Source organism: Pan troglodytes, chromosome 12 (genome assembly GCF_028858775.2).
Source record: "Pan troglodytes isolate AG18354 chromosome 12, NHGRI_mPanTro3-v2.0_pri, whole genome shotgun sequence".
NCBI classification, from domain to species: Eukaryota; Metazoa; Chordata; class Mammalia; order Primates; family Hominidae; genus Pan; species Pan troglodytes.
Genome location: NC_072410.2, coordinates 97,753,664 through 97,767,051, shown reverse-complemented (window position 1 = coordinate 97,767,051; position 13,388 = coordinate 97,753,664). Strand labels below are relative to the sequence as shown.

Here is a 13,388-nt window from a genome sequence, read left to right as displayed (position 1 = left end):
CAGTGAGCTGAGATCACACCACTGCACTCCAGCCTGGGCAACAGAGCGAGACCCTGTCTCAAAAACAACAACAAAAAAGAATGTACCAATATGTTAGGAGTATTCATTTTATGAACAGTGGGGCTGGGGTTTTTTGGTTTTGTTTTGTTTCGTATCTATTTTTTCTACGTTTTTCCTAAATATTCTTTATGTGGATGTGTTACTTCCACAATAAAAAACACGAACTGCAGAGCACGTTGTGTTTGCTCCCCAACCATCATGCTACAATTCAGAGACCAAATGTCAGGAGAACACTCAGATATTCCTGGTGGCGTTGCTCATGGAGCTGAGGGTTGGGTGGATTCAGGCAGAGGTTCTCAGTCCTGTTGGTTCCATTCCCCACTGAGTCTTTTTTTTTTTGAGATGGAGTCTCAGTCTGTCGCCCAGGCTGGAGTGCATTGGTGTGATCTTGGCTCACTGCAACCTCTGCCTCCTGGGTTCAAGCGATTCTCCTGCCTCAGCCTCCTGAATAGCTGGGACTACAGGCACGTGCCACCACACCTGGCTAATTTTTGTGTTTTTAATAGAGACGGTGTTTCACCATGTTGGTTAGGCTGGTCTTGAACTTCTGACCTCGTGATCCACCTGCCTCAGCCTCCCAAAATGCTGGGATTACAGGCGGGAGCCACCGCACCTGGCCTCCATGGAATCTTTCATAGCCATCCTCTACTTTCATCTCCTCTAGCCTTTCTCCTGGTCCAGGGTCTTCTCTTTTCGTTCAGATGATGGCAGTAGCCTTGGACATAGTCTCCTTGCTCCCTGTCTTTCCTGCTTTGGTCCTTCTGGGTTAATACTGCTATGTATGATCTTCAACACACAGACCCCAAGCTGCGCTTTCCTAGCTCTTTGAGAAAAAACCCAGCATCCTCAGCTTGACTTCTGGGGTCTTCCACAACCTGCCTGTAACCCAGCCAAGTCCACCACCCCCGCCACACCTGCCGTAGACCCACTCCACATGAACTGCTGACCACCCGGCTGGCTCTGTGGGTCTTTCTGGTGTCCTCTCTCACTTTGACCTCTTTGATGGGCCTCCCCCTGCAGCTGCCCATCAGCCCCACTGCTGTCCAAGGCCCCTTCCTCCTGGCAGGAGAAGACGGAGCTGGTCTTGAACTACAGTGAAATGTACATGGTGCTGATGGGGTGGAGAGGTCTAGAAAGCACAGGCCTCACCAGCAAATCTTAAATCAAGCCACCCCTTGTGTAAAAAGCAGGATCCAAACCAATATGTTTCTGTGATCATTTTATATAATAAAATGAGGTTACATCCTGAATAAGAGCAAATCTACTCTGCATGCTGATTATATTAAGGGCCTTGACATATTGTAAATTATACTCAAGCAAGTAAAAATGACTTGATCCTAGGTTGAACCTAAAACTAATATGCTAGCTCCAACATTAAACATTTAATACTAATTTCACTGGCTGTCTCTGCAGTGATGGTTCTCTCAGTAAAAAAATGTCCTAGAGTCAGAAGAGCCACTTAGAATCATTCTGCTGCCCTTACAACTGCAATTAAAATTTAGTACCATTCTGTTAAAAATAGCCATTGTAGCCTCTAAGTAATTAAAACCTGAAGGCCTCACTGAGGGCTTTGTTCCTAAACATTTGGAGAAGAAAAATCTGTTAGATTTGATCTCTTATTCTCTTTGCCCTCCCTGTCTTTCCGTACCCAACGCCACATACATCATCATTATCTTCCTCATCACTGATGGCAGCTTTGGAAGAGTAAAATATTCTCATGCAGACAGGGTGAGAGGCTGTGTCTACCTGCCGTGATGCAGGTGTCTGTATTTGGGGTTTGACCATATGGACATGAACCTTGGATGCTGGACCCAGGGGCAGAACCACCCTCATCTGCCCCACTGCCTCCCCACATTGTCACCCCATTTCAGTTGTGTGTGGACTCTGGCTCATAGGTGTTTAGCATGGGGACGGTGGTGGGCAGCCCAATGTGGGCAGAGAGAGGATGAGATGTGAATTTCAAGGCATCGTTCATGGGCATGCAATATGATGGGCAGTGATGTGCAGAGCAGCAAAAACCATGCAGTCCTTCTATTTTCCCTTCTCTTTACATTTCCCTTCCAGTTCAACTCCAATGCGAGTAAGTCCCCTAGAAACTAAGGGAGAGCAGGGGAGGGAACAGCAGTGCTGGGTAAGACTCGCTCAGTCGACAGTGACCCCTGAGCATTGATGGGTGCAGAATGCCATATAAGATGCCGTCAGGATCCCCAGTGCCTGGAGCTCTCACCCAGCCAGGACCAAGCCCTGGCGGATGGAGATGGCCATGCCAGAGAGTTGAGCTTCTCTAATCTGAGGACCCTGGCCCTGGAGCTGACCCAGCGGCACTCCTAAGAGATACACATTCACCAGAAGGACCCTGAACCTGACTGGAGGATGGCTGACCTTGAGATAGGGATACCACAGACCCCTACTAGATGAGGAGGGTCATCCCTCCCTTCCTGAGCTGAGGTCAGCCCTCTCTCCCTACATCTGGACTCCTAAAACCCAGAATATTCTGTCTAGGAGTGGGCTGACCAAATGCACTCAAACTGCCTGGAACAAGAGGTTCTTTGTGCAGGCCACTGCTCTTGAGCGATTCTTGCGCAAATGACTGGCCCTACTAAAGCTGCCTCCCTCATCCTGCCTGCTGACCCTAATCCCTGACCCTGTATCTGCCTTTCCTCTCCAACTAAGCCTGGTTCCCAGACTTTACTCCCCACTCCTCCTTTCTTAGGCCAGTTCAGATTCTCAGACCTGTTATGACTTTGTACCCCTTCCAGGACACCCGCCCCAGATCAGATCTCTGCTGGTAGTAATCTTCTGACCCGGGGATCCCAGGCTCTATTCCTTTTGAGTGTGTAACAGATTAGACACACTCGAGAAGATTACAATAAAATAGCACAAACATGGAGAGCATTAGACTCGGGGCTTCCAAGGTCCCATTGACTTCGAATTATGTAAGATGCTTTGAAAAGCTCAAGTTCATAATTATAAACATTCCATCCTTACTATTGGGATCAGAGATGAGGAACAAAGGATCATGTGTTCAAAGAACTGGGCCTTATACTTCTTTACTTTTCAGTTTCACTTCTACCATAATTTTCACCTTCTACCAAAATGGAAATTTTCCACTTTCCACTCCTGGTAAGTAGCCAATTTTTTTTTTTTTTTTTTTTTTTTTCTGTTGCAAAGGATGGTTTTTCCATATCAGGAATTTCTGGAATTTTTTTCAGGAAGAGGAAAAGCAGTAATCTAAGCCCTGGGGCTCGCGAGGCCTTGAGTTTCTTCTCTTGCCCAACCCCACCCCTTCCTTTACGTCATGTAAACACTGTAATAATGGTGAAATGCTGCAGATCCCTTCATACAGAAGGACGCTGGGATGATTCATAAGGGAAGAGAATCCCATGCTGCCTGCCCTCATTTCCTACCCGCCATGCTTGGCTGCCTGAAGGTGTCCAGGTCTCTCTGCAGGGAAAGCCTGTCCCCTTTGGAAGGGCTCCAGCCCAGTCTGCTTCCCAAACCCTGCAGAATTCAGTCTCTACACAGTGGACCTGAAACATGCTGGGACTGGGTCTGCAAGGCACAGCAGGTTTCCTGGATGGTGATTGTGATGGTCTCTGAAGGGTGAGGCTGCAGAGCCAGGAATGGCTGTCCTGGGAGCAAGGAGGAATGGTAGGCATGGCTCCCATTCACCAGAGGAGCTCAAAGAGCCAAGGCTGCCTTTGTATTTGAAAGACATTCTGTGGATAGAGCACACCTTGATCCATATGTGGGTGGGCCCAGAGACAACTATTCGATAATACTTTTATTTAATATCATTAAAGAATCATTTAATAATAGTTGACGCGGCTATTCTAGATAAAAGAAATAAACATTTTATAAAAGTGGAAAAGAAAATGTCAGCATTTAAAGGCTGTTTAATTTTCTGGTTGCTTGGTATAGAAGTTAGCTCAAAGGTACGTAAGAAATGGCTGATGTCTTTAAAAAAATTTAGAAGTCATGACTGCTGTTAATTTTTTTTATGTTTGGATTTGCAAAGCTAGCTCATGTCTGAGGCAGTCTGACTGTGCAATATCTGAAAGTGGGTAGCTGTCCCAGGAGGTATCATGGAGCCTTGAGTTGTAGCCTTGAAAGAGCTCCTGAAATTGTCCTATAGTCATCCTCCCTGTGCTTTCTGTTCACCCAAACTTTGTTTAAAAAAAAAAAAAAAAAGATGAAGACTAGCTAATCAAGAATTTTTAAATAGGCTGGGTGCAGTGGCTCACACCTGTAATCCCAGCACTTTGGGAGGCCGAGGTGGGTGGGTCACCTGAGGTCAGGAGTTCAAGACCAACCTGGTCAACATGGTGAAACCCCATCTCTACAAAAAATACAAAAAATTAGCCAGGCATGGTGGTGGGCGCCTGTAATCCCAGCTACCTAGGAGGCTAAGGCAGGAGAATCGCTTGAACCTGGGAGGCAGAGGTTGTAGTGAGCCGAGATTGCGCCATTGCACTCCAGCCTAAGCAACGAGAGCAAAACTCCATCTCAAAAAAAAATTTTTTTTTTTAAATATCTGCCTAACATTCAATGATGGATATGATTTAGGTCAAGACATAAAGAAGAACGAATCTTTTAATTCATCCTTTATTACATTTACGGCATGTGAACCTGACTTTAGAGTTTTGGGCACCTTTAACATTTTAAAATCCCGTGATGACAGCTTTGCTGCTACTTTATTTTGACTTAGGGAACATTGACCTGATTCCTGGGCACCCCATTAGGCTTTACAGTTTTCTGCTTACTTTACCTCCCCTGTATTTTCTTTTTTTTGAGACGGAGTCTCACTCTTTTGCCCAGGCCGGAGTGCAGTGGCGCTATCTCGGCTCACTGCAAGCTCTGCCTCCTGAGTTCACACCATTCTCCTGCCTCAGCCTCCCGAGTAGCTGGAACTACAGGCACCTGCCACCGCGCCCGGCTAATTTTTTGTATTTTTAGTAGAGACGGTGTTTCACTGTGTTAGCCAGGATGGTCTCAATCTCCTGACCTCGTGATCTGCCCGCCTCGGCCTCCCAAAGTGCTGGGATTACAGGTGTGAGCCACAGCGCCCGGCCTCCCCTGTATTTTCTTTGTGTCAGGAGGTACTTTTCTATTCCACATGATTTGACATTACAAGTAGAAAGATCACCATCCTGCAATGGGCACATGAGTCCAAACTCTGAGTCCATGAAGCCTTGCAATGGTCTCCCATCTAGCAGGATAGGAAACATTTCTAGCTCTAACTTTCCTTTCCAATGAGGTCAGTCACTTGGTTTGCTTTGGATTGCTCAGAATTCACCTTTATTTGTGCCATCAGGTTTCTAAAGCACTCCCAAACCTGATTATTAGGTGCTTGTGCTATTTAGAGTATAAAGAAACTCAAAAGACAGTGGCTCCAGCAATATGGAAGTGCTTTTCCTCTCTTTCACATCAGTCTGGAGTGGGCCAGTGGGCTCTGCTCCATGAGGTCATTCAGGGATCTTCAGCACATGGCTTTCCTCTCTGGGTCTCCAGTTGTTTCCACTTCCCAGCTGGTAGGAAGAGGGAAAGAGAAAGGACACAGAGGGCAGTCATGTCTTATAATCAACAGATGCTGATGTCGTTCACATCACTTTCTCTTAATTAATTAATTTATATGTTTGTTTATTTTTGAGACAAGATCTCACCCTGTCCCCCAGGCTGGAGTACAGTGGCTCAATCATGGCTCACTGCAGCCTCGACCTCTCAGGCTCAAGCGATCCTCCCACTTCAGCCTTTGAGTAGCTGGGATTACAGGCATACACCACCACGCCTGGCTAATTTTTGCATTTATCATAAAGAAGGGGTCTCGCCATGTTGCCCAGGCTGTCTTGAACTCCTGGCTCAAGCAATCTGCCCACCTCAGCTTCCCAAACTGTTGGGATTCCAGGTGTGAGCCACCATGCCCTGGCCACTTCCCCTCATTTTAATGGCAATGTTTTAGTCATGTGGTCTCACCTCACAGCAAGAGAGACTGGGAAATGGAGTCCCAAATGAGCAGCCACATGCACAGCTAAAATTCTGAATTTCTAGGGAAAGGCAAAGGGACATATTTTAGGGGAGACATCTAGCATTCTGCCCGGGAAACTTAACTCCGAAACTGTAAAGATTTTAACCAGAATAATTTCTGAAAGGTTTGCAGCAGCTTCCTTGTTAGAAGTTCAAAACAAAACAAAACAAAAACAAAAAACAAAACCTCTCTTTCTTTAGAATGTAAATGCTTTGTAAGTGAAAGATGTATGTTTTATGATGTAGACATTACTAGTTATGTCATACTCTTGGAACAAATTTGGAGTTTGAGCTTAGAGGTGCCTTTCTCCTTCTCATTAGGAATTTGATTCTTGGCATTTTTCTTGGGATTTATGAGAAGCATTGAAGAAGACGACTAAGATAATTCGGTTGTCCTGTAAAGGCTAGTTTGGGAGAGCTTGGGTATATTTAGCACAGAGGAGAGAACAGCAAGAATAACACATGAGATTGTTATCTTCAGGGGTTGAGGAGCTGGAGGTAGGAGATGGCATGGCCCTCTTTTTTGCTTCTCCTGAGAGTAGAATTGTGAATAGGGGATAGAGGTTATTAGGCTTCAGGTTGACATTTTATTTCATTATATTAGTCCATTCTCATGCTGCTATGAAGAAATACCCAAGACTGGGTAATTTATAAAGAAAAGAGGTTTAATTGACTCACACAGTTCTGCAGGGCTGGGGAGGCCTCAGGAAACTTACAATCATAGCGAAAGTCACCTCTTCACATGGCAGCAGGGGAGAGAATGAGAGCTGAGTGAAGGGGGAAGCCCCTTATAAAACCATCAGATCTCATGAGAACACACTATCACAAGAACAGTATGGGGAAAACCGCCCCCATGATTCAATTATCTCCACCTGGTGCCCCCCTTGACACGTGGGGATTATTACAATTCAAGGTGAGATTCGGGTGGGGACGCGGAGCCAAACCATACTAGTTGTCAGTCATCTAGTGAGAGGACTTGGCTCTTTGCTATTGGATGTTGTGTATTCCTAGTTTCCGAAGTTGTTCACTCAGGCTTTAGACTTCAGAGGAATTGTTTAAGTAATTTAAAGACTTAGTTAACATAGGGAACATTCCTCATAAGGAGGAAAAAAAAAAATTATTCTGTGTCCATCTTGTCTGTCTTATTCCCTAAGTAAGAAGTATCATCCAAACATAGTAATGCTGCCAACCATATTGCTTGCATAGTACTTTATCATGGAACTTCTGAGGCTTTCAAACACAATACCTGCAAATTTTCTATTCCTTAAAGCTGGTCCTCAGGCCTGTCTCAGATTCTTCATAAAGATCTTGACTTCCTCCCCACTCGAGCCATCTCTCTCCATCCTTGGAAACCTCATGGGCCATCATGCATGATTTTCTTGTAGGATTTATTTTCTCTTTAAAGGAATATCTATGTATTTATCTCAGCTCATTAAGTTGAATGACTGCCTTCTTCATCCTTACACCCCCTGCACTGTCTAGGACAGAGCCTTTCCACAGTGGGCACTCAATAAATACTTCTTGACTTGGATTGGATAATTCCCCGACCTCATAGAGTTTAGACTTAGAGTTTGCTATTGTGAGCATCAATCTTGCTCTTTGTGTTGACTCATGAAATGCTCTATCTCATCCGTCGTCCTGTTCTTAATCTGTAAAAGGAGGGGCTGGATGAGTTGGTCTCTAGGCTTCCTTCCAGCCCTAATTCATTCTGACTCAGTTCTGGGCCAGAGCAGACACTTGTTGGAAAGGCTATCCAGACGTTGGCAGCCTGTGGGGGAGCCTCATTACCCGGATGCTGCATTGCCCAGGTCACCACACTGACACCTTGCATGCCCTGGTTGGGCCATGGGGTGGCAGGGGCGTGGCCAGTGACGGCATGTGCTGCCCTCCCCAGGTACGTGTGCATTGCTATGGAGGCTTTGGACCAGCTGCTCATGGCCTGCCACTGCCAGAGCATCAACCTCTTCGTGGAGAGCTTCCTCAAGATGGTGGCCAAGCTGCTGGAGTCAGAGAAACCCAACCTGCAGATCCTCGGCACCAACTCGGTAAGGAGCGGCCCAGGGGGCTCCAGGTCTCCCAGCCGCATCCTGGGGGGTGGCAGGGGAGAGGGAGACCTCGGGGTCGGCACTGTCATGTTCTGTTCCTTCTTGGTTCCCAACCCTAAGTGTGACACACTGCTTGTTTTAGGGTCTCCCTTTGTGTGAACAAAGGGCCCTTTCATTTTTTAATTTAAACAAATATATAATTTATATAGATATATAATAAAATAATTTTTAAAAATAAAATTCACCACTTTCAAGCATCCCATTTTAAACCCCGTGGTGGCCAGGCACAGTGGCTCACACTTGTAATACCAGCACTTTGGGAGACCAAGGCAGGTGGATCACTTGAGGTAAGGAGTTTGAGACCAGCCTGGCCAACATGGCAAAACCCCATCTCTACTAAAAATACAAAAAAAACAAAAAAATTAGCCGGATGTCATGGCACACACCTGTAATCCGATCCCAGCTACTTGGGAGGCTGAGGCAGGAAAATCACTTGAACCCAGGAAGCAGAGGTTGCGGTGAGTCGAGATCATGCCACTGCACTCCAACCTGGGTGACAGAGACTCCATCTCAAAAAACAAACAAACAACAACAACAAAAAATGTGGTTTCAGTGTATTCACAAAGTTGTGTAACCATTAACACCATCTAATGTGTTTAGCGTTAGATTGATGATCTCCAAACTGTTTTTACTAATAGAATTTTTCCCCTCAAATAATTTTAAGTGGGGCCCCCAATAGATATAAAAATCGATGGAAACAGAGGCTTTCTTTTGAGGGCAGGAAGAACCCAGGGCTCTCACCACTCAGCACGCTATGGGGGCATACCTTGAAAGCTGTCCAGGTTATGCCTCTTTCAAAGATAGAGTAAAGTGATGTCCCCAGGACAAAGGTACCAGATCAGAGGAAAGACCACGGGGAAGCAGGACACGGGGCTTCTGGCTTAGTTCTGCCCTTCCCTCGCTGTGAATCGTTGAGCAGGTTACCTTTTATGGGCCTCAGTCTTTTCATCAGTACCATGAGCAGGTTCAGCTTGGTCTCTGTTAGTCCTCCAAGCTAATGCTGGTCTCAGTGCAAATGGCTGCGGTCGTGGGAGAGTATGATTTTGTTAGAGAAGAGCTATCAGATATGTCAGAAATTCCCTGCTTCTTGTGTGCATTTAAACATACTCCTACGCCCTGGTTGTCTTTAATATCTTGCTGTCTCTCCCATTCCTTCCCCTTTCGGACATACTTTAAGCTCCAGGTCTTCATGCAGCTTAGATACAACTATTTTACAGATCTTAAGTGAAGCTTTTATCTATCTGCAGGTATCACAAAAGTTTAAGGTTTGCCCCTTAGCCTTCCAACCTGAATTTTTATTATTTTATTTTATTTTATTTTTTTAGACTGAGCCTCGCTCTGTCACCTAGGCTGGAGTGCAGTGGCACAATCTCGGCTCACTGCAACCTCCGCCTCCTGGGTTCAAGTAATTCTCTTGCTTCAGCCTCCCAAGTAGCTGGGATTATAGGCATGCACCACCACACCTGGCTAATATTTGTTTTTAGAAGAGACGGGGTTTCACCATGTTGTCCAGGCTGGTCTTAAACTCCTGGGCTCAAGTGATTCACCCGCCTCAGCCTCCCAAAGTGCTGGAATTACAGGCGTGAGCCACCACGCCCAGCCCTCAATCTGAATTTTTATGGCATGGGTCAGAGCTGCTTTCCTGTTCTACATAAGTTGATTTAACCAGAAGAGAGTCTTCCAACTTTCCTTCCAAGGACCAAGAGTAGCAACCTATACAGATTCCCTTCTCTTTCCTCTCCCTGGGAGCCAGCTGCCTTTGACACATTACACATATACTAACTGAGGGGAAAGTCCTTTGTCAAGTTGCCCTGGCAACAGCTTCAGATACTGTTTTAGTTGTCCTGTTTAAGATAACTACAGCCTAGAAGAGAACATCTGAATGGAAAATGAACCAGCCACCATGCATCCGTGGGGGCCACTGGAAGCAGGTGGCCACCACCTCTAGCTTCCCCCACAGGAAATCCTAGCCCAGGGTAGGTGTTTTGTCAGCTACAGCATGAAAAATTCAGTGTCCTGCAAATTCCCCATCGCAGTGAATCATCGCATCAGCCAGAGAGCAAGCTGACTAATGATTGCTATGCTGCAGACAATGAAGATGATATAAGGACAAGCTATTGTCAGTGAGTTAAGTCAAATATTTGCAGTAGCTCCAGAGTGCAGCTTGGAAGGCAGCCTTTTCTCTTGCTGTCCCTGTCTGATGCTCTTTCCAGCTCTCTGCGCCCAGACCTTCTTGAGCCTTCCTGAGAAGAGTGTCCTTTTGCTCCTCATCGTTTTAGACCTGCTAGCATGCTAATGCATGACATTATCTTAGCGTCTAGCCCGGAAGTTCCAAACAGGTCTTCACAGGGATTCAGGGCTTTGTGAGGGGAAAGGGGGCCTAGGAGAGGAGGAATAGAAGTCTCTAGGCCCTTTACTGCTACTTCATCCAGTAGCCACCTCTGGAGTTTTTTTTTTTTTGAGGCAGAGCCTCGCTGTGTCACCCCGGATGGAGTGCACTGGCATGATCTCGGCTCACTGCAACCTCCGCCTCCGAGGTTCAAGTGATTCTTCTACTTCAGCCTCTCCAGTAGCTAGGATTAGAGGTGTGTGCCACCATGCCCAGCTAATTTTTTTTTTTTTTGAGATAGAGTCTCACTCTGTTGCCCAGGCTGGAATGCAGTGGCACAATCTTGGCTCACTGCAACCTCTACCTCCCAGGTTCAAGTGATTCTCCTGCCAAAGCCTCCCGAGTAACTGGGATTATAGGCGCCTGCCACCACACCCAACTAAGGGAGACAGGGTTTCACCATGTTGGTCAGGCTGGTCTCGAACTCCTGATGTCAAGTGATCCGCCTGCCTCGGCCTCCCAAAGTGCTGGGATTACAGGCATGAGCTACAGTGTCTGGCCCCAGTTAATTTTTTGTATTTTTGGTAGAGACAGGGTTTCACTGTGTTGGCCAGGCTGGTCTCGAACTCCTGACCTCAAGTGATCCACCTGCCTTGGCCTCCCAAAATGCTGAGATTACAGGTGTGAGCTACCACGCCCGGTCCTTTCCATTGTTTGTATGGAAGTTTGCAGCATTTTATTTGGATAAAAGGTTTTGCTGCCAGGAAATCAAAAGAAAGGGAAGGAGAAAAAGGAAGAGAAAGCAAAATGAATCAAGCTCATTGTAACCCCTCATTTTGTTGGATTTCTCAGTGTAGAGATGGGACCCCAAGAAGCGAGATGATTTGTCTGTGCTCACACAGCTAGAGCGCTGGCTTTAGACAGTGATTCTTTAGGCCCCTGTGCATCTATTAATATTCTCCCTAGAATCTGGGGGGTGGCAAGGTCAGAAGCCCCTCACTGGGCCCTTGATTCCAAAGTGTGGCACCCAGCCTCTGTGCAGATAGCCCCCATGACCAGACTTAGTCTATCACAAGGCAGCCCCCGGCCTTGTGGGTGAGAAGTCAAGAAAAAGCCTCACCCTGAGCCCACTCTGCCTCCCTGTAGCTTTTCCCTCAGACCTGGTTTTGCTCCCTGAATTGGCATAGCACAAATCTCCCCTCTGTAGAACGTCTCTTCAGAAACCATACCCCCTTCAAGGTCCCCACCTCAGACCAATGAGCTTTGGAAACCTACCGATTCCCAGGGCTCAACCAGACAACCAGGCCCGCATCTCTGGAGAGGAGACCTGGGAGTCTCTATATTTTTGCTTCCCATGTGATGCCATTTAGGTCTGGGAACTACTGACCCGTTCTAGTCTTAAGCCTGTGTAGGATTCCTTCCCTCCTTTCCTTCTTTTATTCTTTCTTTCTTCTCTCCCTCTCCATATCCCTCCCTTGCTTCCCTCATTCCAGATAGATATTCATACAGCTTGTGCTTGATTACCCCAAGGATGAAGTTGTCCAGAGACTTGTCACAAAATCCAAATTAGCTAATACCACTCCTGTACATTACATGCAGTAAAGTACAACTTTAAAAATTTAAGTGAGCTTTTTTTTTTTTTTTACTTTCTTCTTGTTCTTCATTTTTTATTTTATTTTTATTTTTGAGATGGGGTCTCCCTCTGTTGCCCAGTCTGGAGTGCAGTGGTGCCATCTTGGCTCGCTGCAACCTCCGCCTCCCGGGTTCAAGGCCTCAGCCTCCCGAATAGCTGGGATTACAGGCGTGCACCACCATGCCTGGCTAGTTTTTGTATTTTTAGTAGGGACGGGGTTTCACCATGTTGGCCAGGCTCTTCTCAAACTCTTGACCTCAAGTGATCCACCTGCCTCGGCCTCCCAAAGTGCTGGGATTACAGGTGTGAGCCACCATGCCCAGTGAAAATTTAAGCGATGCTTTCCAGCCCTTAATGAGAATACCTGGGCTTTGGATCATGATGAGGGACTGGAAACGCCAGGAGAAGGTGGGGGAGTCAGGGCCAGCTAAGCTCCTTACTTACTGGGGATTCACTTCTGCACACCTGCCTCATTGCATGATGGGTCCAGATGCATGTCTTGAGGACAGTGTCAATCACCACATGTCCTGATTTTTTAAGGGCACTTACTAATGATAAACTAAAAATATTAAATCTGATGATGCCAAGATCCTCTACATAAACAATCTAATATATTAGCCTAGTGTATACAAACGGTAAAATATTATGAAGATTCATAGATTGAAAGTTTATACTTTCACTTCTATTTCACACCACACACAAAAATTAACTCAAAATAGATCAAAGCCTTAAATGTAAGAGCTAAAACTATAAGACTCTTAGAAGAAACTATAGGGATAAGTCTTTATGATCTTGGACTTGGCAATGGATTCTTAGATATGATATCAAAAGCAAAAGCAATTATAGAAACAACGTAGATAAATTGGACTTCGTCAAAATTTAAAACTTTGTCTGGGCGCAGTGGCTTATTCTTATAATCCCAGCACTTTGGGAGGCCGAGGTGGGTGGATCGCTTGAGGTCAGGAGTTCCAGACCAGCCTGGCCAACATTATGAAACCCCATCTCTACTAAAAATACAAAATTCAGCCGGGGTGTGGTGGTGCTACTTGGGAGCTGTAATCCCAGCTACTTGGGAGGCTGAGGTGGGAGAATTGCTTGAACCCAGGAGGCGAAGGTTGCAGTGAGCCGAGATCGCTCCACTGCACTCCAGCCTGGATGACAAAGTAAGACTGTCTCAAAAAAAATAAAAAATAAAATTAAATTAAAATTAAAACTTGTATGCACCAAAGGACACAAT

General features: G+C 46.0%; 1 protein-coding gene across 4 annotated transcripts in view; it reads left to right on the top strand.

Moving 5' to 3' along the window:
- EFR3B (EFR3 homolog B) overlaps nucleotides 1-13,388 on the top strand; it is a 116,868-nt gene that overhangs the window by 53,779 nt on the left and 49,701 nt on the right. For all 4 annotated transcript variants that reach the window (XM_054677730.2, XM_016948158.4, XM_063789218.1 and 1 more), the window contains exon 4: nucleotides 7,979-8,129. In XM_054677730.2, coding sequence (XP_054533705.1) covers nucleotides 7,979-8,129 — 151 coding nt within the window. The remainder of the gene's footprint in view (nucleotides 1-7,978; nucleotides 8,130-13,388) is intronic.